The 19,551-nt window shown below is 51.3% G+C and overlaps 1 protein-coding gene across 1 annotated transcript; it reads right to left on the reverse strand.

Annotated features, from left to right (window-relative positions):
* Positions 1-18,261: 18,261 nt before the first annotated feature.
* LOC128933517 (zinc finger protein 22-like) lies at positions 18,262-19,294 on the reverse strand. Its single transcript, XM_054270516.1, has 4 exons — positions 19,273-19,294; positions 18,573-18,704; positions 18,489-18,508; positions 18,262-18,318 (listed from the first exon to the last, which is right to left on the reverse strand). The coding sequence occupies exons 1-4, from the start codon at positions 19,292-19,294 to the stop codon at positions 18,262-18,264; spliced, it is 231 nt and encodes a 76-aa protein (XP_054126491.1).
* Between the last annotated feature and the right edge of the window lie 257 nt (positions 19,295-19,551).

Here is a 19,551-nt window from a genome sequence, read left to right on the forward strand (position 1 = left end):
AGTCAGTGCAAGGCACCTGTGAACAGTTCCCCTGAGGACAGGCAATGCTCACTGTGGATCCTTCGGCATCTCCCCAGTGGGTGAAGGGTTGAGCCTGGAGGAGTGGGGGGATCGGCCCAGGCTCCTTCGTTGTTTGGGATCCCGGAGTGCAGCAAACGGGAGAGTTCCCGGCTGGGAGAGGCCCCACTCAGAGGGAGTCGCTGGCCCAGGAGAGCTCCAAGGGCTCCTTTTGGAGCGCTGTTTGTAGGGCCCCAAGAGAGGGGCTTCAGTCCCAGCAATGGTTCATCCTGGCCGCACTTGGCATCAACAGCTTTCTTTGGCAGTGTGAGAACAGGGATGTTGAGCCACTGAGGGAACAAAAACAGTTCCCAGGCTGCTCCTACAGAAACCAGGAGCTGGTTGGGCAGCAGCAGTGCCTGGAGCAGACAGTGTTTGTGATGAGCTGCAGAGGAGCTGAGCCCAGGGGCTGTTGGCCAAGGCCGAGCCCCAAGGAGCATTTCTCAGCTGGCAGGGCGGCCTGAGAAGGGGAGGGGGGGAATGCAGCAGCACAGGGCCATGGAACCAAGGGACCATTGTGACACTGTGGGGCCCTGTGAGACCAAGGCACCATTGTGACACTGTGGGGCCTCATGGAATCATGGAGACCACTGTGACATTGCTGGGCCTAATGGAACCAAGGAAACCATACTGATGCTGTGTGGTACCATGTAGTGTAGGGATCTTTGTGACACTGAGAGGCCTCATCAAACCAAGGGTCCAGGGTGACAGAGAGGGGCCTCCTGTCATCAATGGTCCATTGTGACACTGTGGAACCAAAGGAGACCATTGTGACACCACAAACCTCCAGGGTCCAAAGGTCCATTGTGACATTGCAGGGCTCATGGAACAGAGGAGTCACATGACATTGTGGGGCCTGGGGAACAACAGAGACCATTGTGACACTGCAAGGCCTCATGGAATCATTGGGACCATTGTGACACAGCAAGGTCCCATTATACCAAGGTGTTATTGTGACATTATAGGGCACCATAAAATTAAGGTAACATGGAACAGATCTGGCTGCTTTGGCTTCCTGGGCTCCCTTACTGGTCCACCTATCCATGGCATGGTGAGGGTCTCTTCTCATCTGCTATTGAAACACTGGGGCTCAATGGTTTCCTTCCTATGGAAAAGAAGTGTCCTTTTTGGCCAGACGCCCATGGCCAAATTTGGATTCCACCTCCAACATTCCCTGTTGTGACAGACTGGAGGAGATTGTTGGCTCAAAACATTTCATGTGTGGGGTATGAAAGGGCAGGTCCAGCCTTGCCCTGCCCTGGAACCCCAATCCCCCCAGAGCCTCCATCCCAGCCCAGCAGTGTCTGCCAGTCCCTGGCACAGCACAGGTAATGCTCCACAGCCACCTCTGCAGCCCCCAGCCCAGCTCCTGAGGGACCAAATGACCCCAGGTGCCACCTGGGGGAAGGGCCCAGGAAAACCAAGGGGTATTGAAGGCTGACCACAAGGCAAGCACACATCTTGGCCCTACCGCCTCTTGGAATTTCCATCTGAACAGTGCTGGAATCCAGGAGTTGGTAGCTCTGTGTGTGCTTCTCTAAATCTTATTTGTCTTTTTCTCTTTCTAATTCCCTCTTCTTGCAAATTTTGATTAACATTAAATTGAACAGGCTTAGAGTTTGTGATGTTGAATGAGCCAAGTTAATGTTATGAGCAGTGTTTCTTCCTGATTGAATGTCCTATTAAATCTTTTGCTGAAGTTTGTCTGATTTTCTTAAGTTGCCAGTAAAGGCTGTTGTCTTCTTTTGAGCTCCTAAGAATCTCTCGTTGGTATTTCTCCAGTGCATCCAACTCAGAGGACACAAACAATTGTAATTCCTTTTAAATGTCTCATTGAGTGAGTTGTTTGGGGACATGGGATCAGGGCTTGTCTGTCCTGCTTGGCACAGCCCAGGCAGGGCTTTCCCAGCCACATTCCACACTCCATTTCCCAGCTGGAGCCCCTGGTTCCTCTGAGTTGTGCTGCCCCAGCCCCAGGGACGCTCTCCTTGTCTGCCCATTCCCCCACGGTCTCTGGGCAGGGATGGCCTCAGTGGGAGCTGCTGACATCTTCAGCAACTTGGAGGCTGCTGCTGAATTTTTACTGCTCCAGAGGCTTGAAGGCCTTCAGCTCTTGAGTGCAGGAATTCAGTGTCCCAGAGCTCATTAACATTGAGAACACCTTAACAAGCCAAGCCTCTGGGAATAATTTGATTTAAGTGTTAAAATATTGTGTGGTAATTAGACAGATTTCAGAACTGTATTTAAACAGAATATGTTCTATTTAAAAAGTCGGAGAGAAAAATTTTTTTTAGGTCTGTTTAAGTCTTTTTTTTCCCCTGTTAATAGCCAGCCCCAATTGACATTGAATCCAAGTATCTCCTCATGCAGTTTCAATAGATATGAAAATCAAGACCCTTCATGGCTGACAATCAATCAAACTCTGTCCCTACCCCCACCCCACCATTTCCCCCATCCAAGCCCTGGCACTCAGAGCAGCCTTGTGCAAATCTGAGCTCCCTCCAGCCCACGCTGCACCTGCAGCTTTCAGCTCCTCGGTTCCAACTCCCACCTGCTTTCCTTGGAGAAGGAGCTGCCCAAGACACAGAGTGATGTTCATTTAATGTCAGCCAACAATGCCAAGGGAAGGCACAGCTCCATCAAATGCAAAAGTCATTCGTCTGCTGGATATTAAATCCACATTCTACAGCAGACAGTCTCAGAGCAATGGAAAATGCCTTCTGTGCCCAGCACAGATTCCAAGGCCCCCCAAACCCTCCCTGCCCCGAATCTGCCCAGATTTGCTCTTTGCACACACGAGTCACAGGCTGAAGTCAGGAGCTCCCTCCATGCCCAGAGGAAGGAAAAGAGAGAAAAGGGATGAAGAGCTCTCCTGTGCAGAGCCAAGGTCCAAGTGCAGCCCCTGCAGTGGGAACCACAACTCATCAGGTTTGTGTCCTTTGGGCTCAGGGACTGGTGGCACTCAGAGGCACAGAAAGGTTTCTTGCCAACAAACACAAGTTGAACATTTGAACAGTTTAATAACCATCACAGCTCTTTCTTCAGCTCTCTGAGATGTCCCAGCAGCATCTGACATGTCCACCATCCCCCAGGGATTTCTGTACCGGAACAGTTCTAGACAAAGACATTAAAATAGGGAGTTCTGTGACAGATATAAAGACAATTAGGATGTTGACTAATGTGATATTTTTTTGAACATCAGAAAATTGGGCAACTCCCTGGAGCTCAAGGCACGAAACCAGTCAGTTGAGAGGCACTTGAATGACCAGAGAACATCTGGAAGAGGAAATCTAGGAGCAATGGGAAAGTCAAGTCCATCTGGTCTAGTGAAGAGATTTCATTAGACATGGCCATTTAACCAGGAGAGCTGGAAACACCTGATGGAAAAGAGACGTTAAACAATAGACTGAATATTGGTGACACAAGTAGAGGGAAAGACCAGTATTTCTTCTTCTTCTGCCATCAGTACACTTCCAGGTAATCCCTATTTCTCATGGGAAAATTTTCTATTCCTTAAAAGCACTAAGATTACCCAGATAATAAAGATTTGTCTGTATATTATCAAGCAAACAAGTATTAAAACCTATGCCCCTTTCCAGGCAGACATCAGTTGTGTGCCCATGAACAGGCAGTGCCACTTGTGCCCTGAGGTTCCCAGCTGGGATTGGATCTGTCAGAGAACAGCTGAGGGAGAACAGAGCACCTTGCAAGCTGCAGGTTCCTGACAGCCCCGCTCTCCAAGGCCTTTTGCAGCCTAATTGATTCTCTGATGATTGTGACACTGCAGGGCCCTGGGGAAGCCAGGGGCCATTGTGACACTGCGGGGCCTGGTGGCACTAAAAGGACCATGGTGACACTGTGTACAACGTGGCAGCGCAGAGCCAAGGGGCCACTGTGACACTGCGGGGCTGATGGAAGCAAGGAGTCCATGGTGACAGTCTTGGTCCTCGTGGAACCACAGAGGCCACTGTGACCCTGCACAGCCTTGTGGAACCATGCAGAGCATTGTGACAGAGCAGGACCTGATGTCAGGTTGGAGTCATTGTGACACTGCAGGGCCCCATGGAACACAGGGCCCACTGCTGCTCCTCAGGGACTCCTGGAATGAACAAAACATGTTTGACATCATGGTGGCCCTTGGGACCAAGAGGCCGTCGTGGCACTATGGAACCAAGGAGAGCATTGCTGCACTGCCAGACTTAATGGAACCAAGGATCCATTGTGACACTGAGGGGCCCAAGGATCCAAGGGCCTCTGTGACACAGAGCGGTCCCATGGAACCAAAGGGACATTGTGACAATGGGAGGCCTCATGGAATCATGGATACCATTAGGACACTGTGGGCCCTCATGGAATCCTGTTGACAACGAGTTGTCTGGGAGTGTTGATCTGCTCAAGGGTAGGAGGGCTCTGCACAGGAGCCTGGACAGGCTGGATCCAGGGCCCAAATCCAACAAGGTGAGGTTTAAAAAGTCCAAGTACCCGGGTCCTGCACTTTGACCAAAACAACCCCTGCAGCTCTACAGGCTGGGGACAGAGTGGCTGGACAGCAGCCAGGCAGAAAGGGACCATCAGGGACTTATGGACAGCAGGCTGGACATGAGGTAGCAGTGTGCCCAGGTGGGCAAGAAGGCCAATGGCTGCTGGCGTGGATCAGGAATGGCGTGGCCAGCAGGAGCAGGGCAGGGATTCTTCCCCTGTGCTCAGCACTGCTTGGGCAGTACCTCGAGTGCTGTGTCCAGATCTGGGCCCCCAAAATGAGGAAGGACATGGAATGGCTGGAGCATGTTCAGAGATAGGCAACAAGGCTGGTGAGGAGTCTGGAGCACAAGTCTTGTGAAGAGTGGCTGAGGGAGCTGGGGTTGTTTATCCTGGAGAAGAGGAGGCTCAGGGGAGACAAGGCGGTGTCAAGGCACAGTTGGACTTGATGATCTCCAAGGTCTTTTCCACCCTTGCTAATTCTGGGATTCTCTGAAAGCACCCTTGGGGTGGTTGCAGAATAAGCCCTGGGCCTCCTCTTCAGGAGCTCCAGCAGCCCAGGTCCCTCAGCTTCTCCTGCCAGCCCCAAAGCCCATCCTGTCAGTCCTGCTGAGCCTCTGCAGCTCCTCCTCATTGCCCAGAACAGGGAGCCCCAGAGGCAGACAGAGCAGCCCAGATGTGCCCCCCTGGCCTGGGGTGCCTCTGGCAAGGGAGCAGCACCAGGCACTGCAGGAGCCTGCAGACAATTCCTGCAGCACTTGCAGGATGATCCTGCTGCCCAAGGGACGTTCCCTTGGTGCCAAGCCAGGAACTGCAGTGGGGAATGGAGCCAGAGAGGAAAGGGCAAACAGGGATGGGCTGTTTGCAGAGGAGGGAACAGGGGGAGGCAACAGGAAGAAATTTGTAGCAGGAAGATGAAAGAAAGCAAAGGTGAATCAAAGGAAATGCTGAGGGCAGTTTGGGGGTGGCTGCCAGGCAGACCTGGCTCTGAGCAACAGCATCTGCAGTGGGACAGGAAACTCCCAGCTGATGGGAACAAACTTTCTGGCTGACTGCAGAGGCCAGGACAAAGCTGAGTGGTTTCCCTGGTGTCCCCCAGCCCTTGCTGGCCCCAGGAGCTGATGGCATTTGTGCTCCCCCAGGTTCATGTCCCCACAGCAACAGCATGGGGGTGCTCCTGCCTGCTGTGTGCAATGCAAACAGGGGCTGCTGAACCAGTGCTGCCGTGTCTGTGCCTGCAAGGATGGGGCACCTGTGTGAGCTGGGGAGAGGCCAGGGCTGCAGAGGGGGGATGTTGTTGGCAGCTCCATGAGGACGCTCTGGGACGCTGCCCTGGGCTGTGCAGCGCACTGGGGATGGATCAGCCCCTGCTCTGCTGCTCCTCCCCGTCTGCCCCATGGCCCTTGCAGAGCCCCAGCCATGCTGTTTGCCCCCAGCCTGCCCACAGCCAGCCTGGGGCTGCTCACGGGGCTTTTCTATGCTGAGCATTGGCCTGGCTGTGTTCTTGAGAGAGCCTGGGCAAGGAGCCTGGAGCCCTCAGGGCCTGGCCTGAGGCGTCAGCGCTGCCCCAGCCGTGCCCACGGCCTGTCCCTGCTGCAGCCCCGGCACTGCCACCCCCACGGCTGTGCCTGGCCCCGAGAGCACTCAGGCCCTACAGCAACACCAGGGCCACCAGGGCAGCGGGGCAGGGCCACGGCAGCAGCACTGGCAACACCAAGTGCTGCTGCTGCTGGGCACAGCTGCTGGGCCAGCACTGAACTGCCCCCAGCTCTGCACACAGACATTGCTGCTGCAGCTCCAGAGAAGGCAACAAAAGGGCCTCTCTACAGAAATCTTTACTGGGACATCCTTTGGTTCCTTTAAAGCCACCGAGACTGCAGCCCCTCATTGACACAGTCTGTGGCCACAGGGAATGTGGAGAGAAACAAAATGAGAAATTACATAAACAATGACCATTCTTTTTGGACAATATGAATAAAGTAAAACAAATGAAAGAAACCCACAAACAAACCAACAAGAAGTATCAAAGATGTCTTTTATGACAAGTGACTTGCAGAAATTGGCCAGCAGTTTAATGTTTCTGAAACCATCCAGTCATCAGTTTCCACAATGCAGCCTTGAGCTCCTGGTTCCTCAGGATGTAGATGAGAGGGTTCAGGGCTGGAGTCACCACCGAGTACAGAGCAGATGTGGCCAGATCCAGGGATGGAGTGGAGATGGAGGAGGGCTTCAGGTGAGCAAATGTAGCAGTGCTCAGGAACAGGGAGAGCACAGCCAGGTGAGGGAGGAAGGTGGAAAAGGCTTTGTGCCGTCCCTGCTCAGAGGGGATCCTCAGCACAGCCCTGAAGATCTGCACATAGGAGAAAACAATGAACACAAAACAACTAAAAAACAGAAAAGCACTTCCCATAAGAGGAGCAAGTTCCCTAATGTAGGAATTTGAGCAGGAGAGCTTGAGGATCTGGGGCACTTCACAGAAGAATTGGCCCAGGACATTGCCATGGCACAGGGGCAGAGAAAATGTATTGGCTGTGTGCATGAGAGCATTGAGAAAGGCACTGGCCCAGGCAGCTGCTGCCATGTGGGCACAAGCTCTGCTGCCCAGGAGGGTGCCGTAGTGCAGGGGTTTGCAGATGGACACGTAGCGGTCGTAGCACATGACGGTCAGGAGGGAAAACTCTGCTGAGATGGAGAACAAAAAGAAAAAGAGCTCGGCAGCACATCCATAGTAGGAGATGTTCCTGGTGTCCCAGAGGGAATTGTGCATGGCTTTGGGGACAGTGGTGCAGATGGAGCCCAGGTCGCTGAGGGCCAGGTTGAACATGGGCGTGTGCATGTGGTGGCTGCAGGCTACGGCGCTGATGATGAGGCCGTTGCCCAGGAGGGCAGCCAGGGAGATGCCCAGCAAGAGGCAGAAGTGCAGGAGCTGCAGCTGCCGCGTGTCTGCCAATGGCAGCAGGAGGAAGTGCCTGATGGAGCTGCTGTTGGACATTTGCTGAGGCTGCACATGGGCACCCTCTCATGGAGAAAAGGACAGTGAAGTGTTAGAGGAGATACCTGTAATCAAAATCAAAGCCATTTTCCACACACCCTACCCTCGAACACACAGAGAAACACTGCTGTGTTGAAGTGTTTTGGGGTTTTCTTTTTAAGTTTCCCCATGTCTCTCCTGGAATTCTTGGGTATCAGAAACTCTCAGCATTTCTGCTGCCCTGTGGTGGAAGAGAGTGAGTTCCCTGGGGAAAGATGTTGAGTGAAGACTGCAGGGAGATGGTCTGTTATTTTGATCTGTTCAGAGTTTCCTTGGGCTTTAACCTTTCTCAGGTAGATGGTGATCATCTTCCTATGCTTCCCCTAAAATGTTACCAGGCAATGCTGAGAGCAGATGGATCCACCACAGCCCAGCTCCACATTTGTAGCCAATGACTCACATTGCTCATTTCATCAACCCAGCACCTTTTTCAGTCTCAGAACACCTCTGCCTTTCCCCATCAATCTCATAAGTCAGAGATGCTCTAGGACAGCTTTGCACCCTGGATTGAAGCTCCCAGCTTGGACTGAAATCTCAGGGAGACTACCAAGTGTCCTTATGATGGTATTGGATGAAGGGAGATGCAGCTCCTTCCCTGGCTGCACTGACAGCATTGCCCAGAGCCGGGCACTGGGGACAGCATCGCCCTGAGCCAGCTGTGCCCCCTGCCAGAGCCCCCAGTGCTGGGCAGCTGCTCCCAGCCCTGTGCTCTGCAGAGGGAACTGGGCCCGGGGCCTGCAGAGCTGCCCCACGGCTCTGCTGCAGCTCTGCCTGCACAGGAAGGGCTGCACGCCTTGGAGACCTGGCACTGAGGGCAGAAGCTTGGGTTTGGGGACAGGAGGGAGGGGGCTTGTTCAGAGGGAGGGGCTGCACTGGAGGGGCTCCTGTGGACATCTCTAAACTCTCCCTGCCACAGCATTGCTGGGTTTTGTTTTCTCTCATTGCCTGATCTTCTCTCTGATTCCTGCAGATTTTGTTCCTGCAGGGGTTTCCTTGTGCCATATCTCTCTGTGCCAGCACTCACAGACCCCAAATCTCTGTGCACTCTCCTTGGCCTGACAGAACCCTGCCTGTTTGCAGGGCACTGCCTGGGGGCAGGTTCTGTTTGCAGCTTGGAGAAAGGACAGCTCAGGCTAAGCCTGATAGGTCCAGCAAAAGTGATGCTTGGGCTGTCCATGGGCAGAGTGGCTGAAAGCACATCAGGGATCTCCTGTGAACCTATTGATCACTAAAAGTAACAGTTCAGATGTCTCAGTAACTTGTAAAATTTCGTAATTAATAATTCATATTCATCCTTTAATATTTATGCCCTCCTCGCTGCCATTCTCCAATAATAGGAAACTGAATACAAAGTCTTAGGATATTTCCTCATTTTTGTCAAAGTTCTTGTCTTAGAAATATTCTATGACAGACCAGAGCCCCTCAGCATGTCAGAGCTTCCTGAGCATTTCACCTCCTCTGCACCACAAATACTCAGAGTTGTACTCACAGGGTCTGTAGGCATTGGGATGTTCCAGGTTCAGGAGATGGCTCCAGGAGCTGCAGCTGCATTGTCCTGCAGCCAGAGGTTCCTGTGCCAAGGGCTGGCAGTGATTGTGCCCCAGACACTTCTCAGCACCTTCCCAGCCCTGACTGATTGAAGCTCTCTGTGCCTCTCTGCTGTTCCCAGGGTGGCTGCAGGCAGTGCTCCAGCCCTGCTGGGCTGGCAGAAGAGCTGCTCATCAAGAGAAATGTGCTTTTGAAGCTCTTCTTAGTTACCAGGAGCTGCTTCTGTGCCAGGAGCCCAGCCCAGCTCAGCAGCACAGACACAGCACAAGGACTTTAATGAGATTCTGGGGCTTTGTGCTCAGGCCCTGAACATCAGTCCCTGAGAGGGAGCTGAAGAAACCTCTCTAGAACTCCAAGTCAGAATCCAACTCCAAAGTTTCTTGGACTTTTAATGGGTCCCACTGAGGGACACAACTGAGAATGTGTCCCCAGGCCCCAGGCAGAGCAGAGAACTGGAGGCAGTGATGACAGGTGGGAACAAAGAGAAGCCCCAGTCTTGGTGCCCTGGGGCACAGCAGGGTCTGTGCCACCAAGGGCTGTGAGGAGACACCTTGTCCTGAGGCCCTGGGGCCTCCTGGCACAGCCCCAGCCAGGCTGGGCACTGTCAGCCCCTTGTCCTGCCCTAAGCATCCCCCCCTAACCCACATCCCAGTGACTTCAAGGATCTGCTGGAAGGAGTCCCTGGGGAGCCTTGCTCAGCAATAACCCTGGGGGCTCCTTAATGTTCCCAGGGACTGCAGGTTTTTCAAAGAACTTTGGGTTTTGCTTTTGCCTTAGAGTCTCTGAGAGGTTTGTGCAGTCATGGCCTCCAATTATCTGCTGTAATTAGTCCCTGGAGAGGCTTTGTCAGTAACAACACTCAATGGGGCTCATTACTACTTCAAGGTACTTCAGTTATTTTAAGGTACTTGGTGTTTCCCTTTTGATACAGACTCTGGGAGAGGTTTGTGCAATCATGGACCCAATTATCTGCTTTAATGAGTCCCTGGAGAGCTTTGTACTGATGCTCTGTGGAGCTCATTAATACTTTGAGATACTCAAGGTTCTTAAGGTACTTTCTGGATTTTAGAATACTTTTAGGTTCTTTCACGGATTTTCCTTCCTACACTGAGTCTCTGAGAGGTTTTTAGGTTTTTTGCCATCCTGGCCTCCAATTCTCTCCTCCAAGAAGTCCATGAGGATCCTGTGTTGAGTATCTTCCCCCTTTCTGTTTTACAACAAAGATAGAACTGAAAGAATTTTGTAAGACTTTCTGAAAGCATCCAAACAAACATGGGACGATTAACAATACAGCAACAACCACTAAGAGAATTAATAGTCCTGTTTTAGATAGACATCATCCAACCCTTTAGTCCCTTGGATTGGAAGAGTTTATTGATCCAGTCTTTGTTTTCCACTTGAAGCTACTTGAACCCTTCCTTCAGTACCTGAATGCTCTTATGGATTGACTCGCTGTGGCTGGAAAGGTTCATGCAACACATGCCCTCAGAGTCTACACAGCCATGCCCATGTGCCCAGAGTAAAAACTCTATCACTGTTCTTCAAGGTGGCATGTCTGATGGTCTCTATGTCTGAGAGCAGGCCACTCAATGTGAGGGAGGTGGCATCGGTTTTCTTACTTAACAGGCACCCAAGATGGTCTAATTGTCCTAAAGCTTTAGCTGCAGCCACCCAAGGTTGTCCACATTGGGGGTTCTACACTCCAATATCTGGATTAAAGCTTTCAAAGCCATCTCTTTGATATCATCCAATACTTCTCTGGGGATACCTCCTGCTTGATCATCTGGTTGGCTGTGTCGTCCTTCTCTGGCTAGATGGTTGATTGTCAATTCCACCCTTGCCTCATTGTTAGCATAGTCTGCTATTAATTGATTTAGTAAACACTTCCATCCCCCTTCCCACAGGGTGTATTCTGTAGGTGACAGCAACATGGTCATAATATATTTTAAATCATAGGGGGTTAAGACATGTAAACATGGCCCTCATTAGACCATTAAAACAAGGTAAGTCCTTCCTATGGTCTTTAGCTGCCCTGCACAGATCATTTTTTTCTCCGTAAACCAGTGGCTGATACCTGGGATTCTGCCCCCTTCTTTCATAAGGGGGCAAAGAGGAGTTTCAAGGTTATTTGCCAGTCTCCTTCCTTAACTGGAGGCATGGCTCAGGGTGGAGAGGATGATTGACAGTTGGGGCATTACCCACAGTTGTAGGGGTGGAGTCTGGAGATTCTTTCAGGGCGTAAGAGGAGGTCATGGTAGCAGGAAGTGGAGGAGCCAAGATGGAGGGAGGATGATTGGGATTCTGAGCCACATTCAGGCTCCTGCCATCTTGAGTCTCCAGGGCAGGATGCTCCAAGACTGTGTGGCCATTGCCATTTTGGACCATCGTGGAAGGTCTGAGAAAGGCAGGTTTGAGGGGAGATACCAAGTTAGGAGAGACCAACAGATTGAGTTTTTGACACTCTGCTTGCTGGTGAAGGATCTCAAGGATGGTGTGGAAGATGGGGAGCATGTGGGGTGCAATGGAGTCCCTTTTGATCAAAAGGTTGCACAATTGAAATCCCTCCGAGTCCCAAAGTTCAGTGGTATGGATTTCACCAGCAGAGGCATCTGGAAAATTTTTAACGATCCATCACATGATTGATTTTAATTCATTCTTTGAAAATATTATGTCATGAGTGAAAGCATCCATATATGCTCCTTTCTACTTTGGACATCTCACTGCCCATTTTTCTCTTGTTCTGCCTGATGTGAGAGGGCCACTGAAACACCCCAAATCAATTATGGGACATGGGGGCATATTGTAAAAACACAGGGGCAAAACAGGCAATAAATGTCTTGCATTTCCCCAAACCCACCTGCAATCCTGTGCAGGTGAAACCATAATTGTCCCTGCTGATCCTGGGCAAGGTTCCTTGAAGCAATGATGAATCCACCGGGCCTGGCACAATGCAAAATCCCAGGGAGCACTGGCCTATCCATCAGCTAACTCCAGCTGATGTGACTTTCACGGGTATCCCTGAATGTCATGGTCTCTGTTTGGGCGCCAAATGTCACAATGAAGGTGGCTGTGTCAAACCTCTCTGGTTCCCTGACTTCAGGGCGAGGGTGGCGAAAATGTAAAGGAGCAGGATCAACAGAGTTGTTTAAAAGGAACTTTAATAACAGGTTGAGAAACAATAAACATGGAGAAGTCGAGAACAGTATGAGGGCCAGGATCCAAAGGCCCAAGACAAAGGGGAAGCAACAACATGTACACTTGGGGGTAGAACACTCTAAACAATAACCATATAGAAGAAACAAGAAACCAATAGGGGAGTAGAACCTGGACAAATTAGCACAGCAACACTAAAGGCTTATGGGGTAACTCTCAAACTCACCCTAATTTAAAAGAATGATTCCTAGCACTTGAAACTCACACCCAGTTCTTTTGGGGTAAAATCTGGCTGACTCTGAGTTACAGCGGGGCTAACTCCCACATTGCTGCTTTGCACTGGCCCCTTGGGACCATGTGGCCCAACAGAGCCACAATAATGTCCTTGGTTCCACGAGGCTGTACAGTGCCACAATGGTCCCTTGGATCCATGGTGCTTTGCAGGGTCCCAATGGCTCCTTCATTTCACAAGGCTCCCAATGTCACATTGGTCTCCATAGAAAGGAAACCACAGAGCCCCCATGTTTCAAAAGCTGATGAACGGCAACCACCAAAGGCTAAGGCAAGCCTGACCTGTCTGTCCTGGCAGGTTTGCTTGGAGCAACCCTTGGATATTCAAAATTATGAAATGGAGTCCTAACTTCAGACACTTGTGCCTGGAGAAGAGGGATGTTTTTCTTCCATAAAAAGCAAAGCACAGAGCCCTTTCCAGTGTTTGGAAAAGAAGGTGTGAGTGCTGGCATTCAGGAATTAAAGACCAGCCAGACTTGTCTGTCCTGGCAGCTTTTGTCTGACAGTAATCCTTGGATACACAGAAATTTGGAGGTAGAATCCAAATTTTGGCCATGGATGCCTGGAAAAAATGGACAGTTCTTTTCCATGAAAAGAAGAGCCCAGAGCCCCAGTGTTTCAGGAGCAGATGGGAGTGGCCTTCCACATTCCAAGGTCAGTCAGACCTGTCAGGTGACCCCTGGGAGGCCAAGGCAGCCACACCTATTTCATGTTCCCTTGGTTCCGCAGGGCCCTGCAGTGTCACAATGGCTCTTTGCTTCCATGACGCCTTGCAGTGCCACAGTGGTTCTCTTGCTTCCATGATGCCCTCTGGTGTCGTAACGGCCCCTTGGTTAGACAAGTCCTTAAGGATCTTAATGGTCTCCATGGCTCCACAAGGCCCCACAGTGTCCTAATGGTCTATGGGTTCCATGAAGCCTTGGTGTGTCCAATGGCCCCTTGGTTCCATTGGGGCCCGGAAGTGCAACAATGATTCCCTTGGCTCCACAAGTTCCCAAAGTGTCACAATGGCCCCTTCCTTCCATGAGGCCCCACAGTGTCACAATGGTCTCCATGATTCCATGGGGCCTTGCAATGCCACAATGCTCTCCATGGATCCACAGTGCCCTGCAGGATCACAACGGCCCTTTGGGTCCACGAGGCCCTGAAATGCAGCAATGGCCTCTTGGTTCCACAAAGCCCTGCTGCTTCACACTGGCTCCTTGGGACCATGTGGCCCAACAAAGCTGTAGTGATGTCCTTGGTTCCACGAAGCCCCACAGTGTTACAGTGGCCCCTTGGATCCATGATACCCTGCAGGGTCACAATGTTCCCCTTGGTTCCACAAGTTCCTACAGTGTAACAGGTTCCACAAGGGCCTGCAGTGTCACCATGGCCCCTTGGTTCCACAATGCTCCACACTGTCACAATGGTCTCCATAGGAAGGAAACAAGTGAACCCCAGTGGTGCAGGAGAAGATGAGAGGCAGTCACCAGAGGCCAAGTCTAGCCAGACTTGACTGTATGGGCAGATTTTGTCGGGGAGTAACCCTTGGATATAGAGAATTTTAGATGCAGAATCCCAAGTTTCGCCATGGGTGACTAGACAAGAAAGACAGTTCTTTCCCATAGGAATAAAAGCACAGAGCCCCAGTGCTTCACGGTCAGATGGGAAGTGGCCCTTGATGTATCAAATTCAGTGGGACCTGTCAGACATCCCCCAGGAGGCCAAACCAGGCAGACCTGTTCCATGTTCCATTGACTTCATGGGTCCCCACACTGTCACAATATTCTCCTTGATTCTATGAGGTCTTGCAATTTCACAATGGCTTCTTGGTTTCATGAGCCCCAACAGAGTCACAAGGGTCCCTTGGCCCCACGCAGCCCCGCTGTGAAAAAATGGCTCCTTGTTTCTATTTTAAATCAATCACAATCAAACCACAGTTTGATCATTGATCCTTGCTTCCATAGGGCCCATGATTTGCACAATGGTGTCCTTGATTCCATGATTCCTGGATTTCACAGTCTGACCATAGTCTCCTTGGACCTCCATTGTCACAACTGACCCATGGTTCCATGAGGTTCTGTAGTGTCACCGTGGTTGGTGTCAGAGGCTGCATGAGATCGATGTCCCGAGACACCTTGGGAAGCTCGGAATGCCCATGTGGGGCCAGGGGTGGGTCAGGCCTTGGTTTGTGGTGGAACAGAGCCCCAGCCCCAGCCCTGGTCTGGCAGAGCTGTCAATCACACAACGGGGGGGGGTGTTACCCTACTCTGATTGGCTGAGCTGTCAATCAATCAATCACACGCTAGGAGCAGCTAGTGCCTACCCTGACTCTGATTGGACAAGCAACTGGCAGTCCCATCCCAGGGGCGGGCCCATTAGGGCCCAGGGGTTTAAAAGCCGGAGCACGAGGCCGCCCCCATGGTCTGGATTCTGCCTTCTCCTGCGGATTATGTGTTGGCGTTGCTGGAAGCTGAGCAGTTGGTACCTATGTGTGTGTCTTTCTATAGATCTTCTGTCTTTCTAATGTTCTCTATTTCTTCTCCTTCTAATCCTACTTACCTGGAACATTTTGGGTAACTAAACATCTTAACAGTTAAAGGCTTTTCGGTTAAATGGGCTAAGTTAGTGAAGTTAATGCTATGATAAGAGTTTTATGTTGCAGTGAATGTTGTATTAAAACCTTTGCCAAAGTTCCTTGATTGTCCACATTTTGCCAGTAAAATTTTGTGTCATTTTGACATCTTAGCTCAGTTGGTTAGAGTATAGTGCTGGTATCACTGAGGCTGTGGGTTCAATCCCTGTGTGGGCAATTCACTTAAGAGCTGGCCTTGATGATCCTTGTGGGTCCCTTCCTACCAAGAATATTCTTTGCAGCTGGCCATGTTGAGAATATCTGGTTGATGTTTCTCCTGTGCACCAAACTCAAGGGAAGGAACCTTTGGTTACCCCCAGCATTTCAGTGTTCTGGGGTGTTCCAGCCCTGCAGACTCACAATGGACTCTTGTTTCCATGAGGCCCCACAGTGTCACACTGGCCCCTTGGTTCCATGGGCCCAACAGTGCCACAATGATCCTCTTGGTTCCACAACTTCCCACAGTATCCCACTGGCCCCTTGGTTCCATGAGGATCTAGAGCGTCACACAGGTTTATGACATTTGTCCTTGCTGCCCCTCACGTCCCAGTGCCCCACAAACAGCCCCGAGCCACCCGTGAGGGAGAGGCCCTGCTGTCCCAGGCTGGGCTCAGGGCGTGGCCTTTCTGCTTCCCCCAGCCAGCCCAGGCCTTGCTCAGCATTGCAGTTCCCTGCTCAGAGCCTGTGGCTCCCTGCAATCCTGGCCTCAAGGATCTGCTCTCAGCAGTCCCTGGGGAGCCTTTGGGAGTCCCTGCCCTGAGTGGGGCCCAGTGATGCTCCAAGGGACTTGGAGTTTTGCTTATGAGTCCTTGAGCAGCTTCCTCAGCCTCCTCTCTGTGCCTGAGGGTCCTGGACTCATCCCTAAATCCACCATGGAGATCATCAAAATACAGAAAGCACTTGGAGGCTCTTTCTCTTCCTTCAATTTCTTCCAAGTGTCCAGGGATTGTGCAGCTGATTGGAGTCAGTTTGGAGTTCTGTTAAGGAAAAAGATTTCAAACTGCACCTCAAGATTTTCTTGTTTACTCAAGGCAATATTTTTTCTTTTTCAGTTAAGAGAAGAGCTGATAGAAGCATTCCCCAGGTGATCTTGATGCTGAATGTCTCCTTAGGAGGTCTGGGCACAGAGAAGAATGAGCCCCTTGAGGGCTGACCCTGTTTGGACAAGCTGCTCCTCACCCCCAGCCTCACCATGTCTGACATTGCCCACCTGGGACTGACATCCCTGTGCCCTGCAGCAGAACCTTGTCCCCTGAGCTCTGCAGCTCCATGCCCCAGCCCATTGCACCATGCCCCACCTGCTCTCCTCAGGGCTCCGCCTGCACACAGGCCCAGGGAAAGTTTTCCTGGTGGGAAGGAAAGAATGGAAAAGCCTGAGCAGGTTTCCTGAACAACAAACCCCACTCAGGAACCACCTGCGCAGTCCAGGCTTCCTGGAATGGTGTCACCTTTCTCCAAGGGACAGTGTGAGCAGAAATGATCTCTGGGAGCAGAATTCTCTGAGTCTTGCAGCTGAATTCTCTGTCTGTGTCCTTTCCCTGGATCTCTGTTGCAGATGGAAGCTGCTGGTGTCATCCTAACCTTTAACCTCTCTCTTGAATGCAAACAGATGTTCCCAGGTATGTTGAGCAGGATTTGCTCAAGGTTTCTACAAAACTTTTGTGTTCCTTATGGAACGAAGGGGCTGTTTTGGCACCAAGGGGGTGACGTGGAAGCAAGGAGTCAATTGTGACCCTGGGGTCCCATGGAACCAAGGGGCCATGGTGACCCAGCGGGGATGAATGGAGCCAATGGTCCATGGTGACACTGCTCATCCAAGAAGGCCATTGTGACACTGCAGAAGCTCATGGAGCGTGGGAGGCCATTGTGACACTGAAGAACTTCATGGCACCAAATATCCATGGTGACACAGCAGGGCATCATGGGAACCTAGGAACCGCTGTTGGCAGTAGGGAAACTCATGGAACCAGGGGCCCTTGTGGTACTGCAGAACCAACAGAGCTGCTGGACCTTGTCCCCTGGCCCTGCACAGCTCCTTGGGAGGCACGGCAGGAGCAGCACCCTGGGAGCCTTGGGAATGCCCCTCTGGGATCCATGGCACACACTGCCAGGGGCTGGAATTGGAGTTCCCAGCCAGGAAAAGATGTTCCTCCCCTGGGAGGCAAAGCTCTTAAGAAGGAGCCAAAAGCCAAGTGCAGCAAGTTCTTAGAGTGACATTTCACTGCCAGCCTTAATTGCTTCACCCATGGTTGTTGTAACTCCTGGAGTGGGAAATAAATCAGGGCAGGGTCTTTGGTGGGAGCTGCCCTGTGTCAAGTGAGACGCTGAGAGAGAAACAGGGCAGGCAGAGAAAGGCAGGAGAGAAAGGAGGGCACAGACACAATCAGCTGTGAAGGTGGCACTCTGAAAACAGAACTGGAACTGATGGAAAAGGAATGGGACAGAAATCAATAGTTCTGAAAGTTTTATTTACTATCAAAATAGATCACATGCACCCAGACCTACACAATCTCAATCCCACGCCCTCAAATTTGGATCCCACTTCTCCCAATCTCCTTCCAATCCATTTCACCCTGGAGATTGTAGAATCAAGTAGATTTGGCATGGGACTGAGTTTTTCTTGGGTGGGAATAAGGCATTTTGACATGGATTGAGCCATTTTGGGGTAAAATGGAGGTGTTTTCAATGGGATTGAATCATTTTGAGGGACATACCAATCTGTCTTGAATTCTGGAGTGCAAGGATATGGAGAACACTTGCTGAAATCCCCCAAGAACCCACAAATCTTCCAGAATATGTCCCAAAAATATAAATTCCTGCTGAAGTAACTGTTAACTGATGGAAATTTAGACATCTTTGATAAATTTCTTTCTTTTTAGTCCTATTTCAGGTAGTTTTAAGTGATAAAGGAAATCAAGAGGAAATTGGGGCCAAACCAAAAGGATAACCAGCCAGGTGTCCTCCCAGCACAGATCACTGAATGTGCGTCAGCAGGGCTTTGCCCAACGTGGATCCTCCCATGGGGGATGAAGCAGGAGTGGTACATGAAACTCTTCCTGCAATTGGAGCATTTCCAGGGCTTCCCTTACTGGTGCCTCTGTTGGTGTTTGGTCAAGTGAGAGCTGTGGGTGAAGCTCTTCCCACACTGGGGACACTCATAGGGCCTCTCCCAGGTGTGGATGCGCCAGTGGTTGACAAGGGTGGAGTTGCGCTTGAAGCCCTTCCCGCAGTCGGGGCAGCGGAAGGGCCTCTCCTCTGTGTGAATCCACTGGTGGCGGAGGAGATGAGAGCTGGTGTGAAACCTCTTCTGACACTGGGGACACTTGTAAGGCCTCTTTCCAGTGTGGATGCACTGGTGGATGATCAGCCTGCACCTCCGACTGAAGTTCATCTCACATTCCCCACATCTGTATGGCCTTTCCCCAGTGTGGATCCTCTGGTGGTGGATCAAGTGGGACTTCTGCCTGAAACTCTTCTCACATTCCCCAAACTCATAGGGCCCATTTCCCAGCGTGGATGCGTTGGTGTCTGACAAGGGCAGAGCTGCAGCTGAAGCCCTTCCCACATTCCCCACACTCCTAGGGCCATTCCCTGGTGTGGATCATCTCATGGCTGATCAGGGTGTTGCTCTGCTTAAGCTCTTCCCGCACTCCAGGCACTTTTAGGGCTTCTCCCTATCATGAAGCTGCTCATGGATCACCAGCTCCGAGATCTGACTGAAGCTCTGTCCACCTTCCTGGTTCAGGGTGGGTCTTTCTCCTCAGAGCACCCTGGGCTGGTTTTGCAGGATCTCCCAGGCTTTTCCTCCCTGTTGGATTCTGGTGCTCTGGAGCTGCTCAAAGTGGCATCTTCCAAGAGTTTCTGCCGTGGGGATTTGTCCTCCCTGGTCTCCATCCTCAGCTCCTTCCCTGGGGGACGAAGGACAAGGAGAGGATGGGATTTGCCTCCATGCCAGAGGGAAGGGGAAGGAGATCCCCCTCCAGTGCATCCCCGGTAGGATGGTGTTGGCAGCGAGGCTGTCCTGCAGCTGGGGGCCGTGCTGTGCTGGGAGATGGAGCAGGAGAGAGGGGGAAAGGGGCACTGACTTCCTCCTCACCTGCCTGAGTGTTCCAGGGCATTGTCTCAGTTTGAAAGACAGATTTCTGCTAAGGAAGGCAGGAGCCTCCCTTGAAATGGAAAGTGTGAACCCCCCCCTCTGAATTATTATAATTTCGAAATTAAGGTGCTTTTAGACAAAGATATGGCAATTGGAATAACAGTTCTTAACTAGGAAAATTAAAAATACAAATGCAATAGTACAAAAAAGAAAACCACTGACAGGGCCAGAATATGACCTGACACTCTGTTGGTCAGGGTGTTGGTAGCAGTCCCATTG

This window comes from Melozone crissalis, unplaced genomic scaffold (genome assembly GCF_028551555.1).
Source record: "Melozone crissalis strain CALT ecotype California unplaced genomic scaffold, PUWL_Pcris_2 ptg000003l_1, whole genome shotgun sequence".
NCBI classification, from domain to species: Eukaryota; Metazoa; Chordata; class Aves; order Passeriformes; family Passerellidae; genus Melozone; species Melozone crissalis.

Excerpts from the sequence above, each read along its gene's own strand:
- LOC128933517 (XM_054270516.1), bottom strand. The coding sequence starts at position 19,294 with ATGCCCTGGAACACTCAGGCAG. Across the intron at positions 18,705-19,272 it reads GCCCTGGAACACTCAGGCAG|ACACCAACGCATCCACGCTG; the intron begins GTGAGGAGGAAG and ends TGCCCTTGTCAG. Across the intron at positions 18,319-18,488 it reads GCCTTACAAGTGTCCCCAGT|GGGAAGAGCTTCACCCACAG; the intron begins GTCAGAAGAGGT and ends TGTCCCCAGTGT.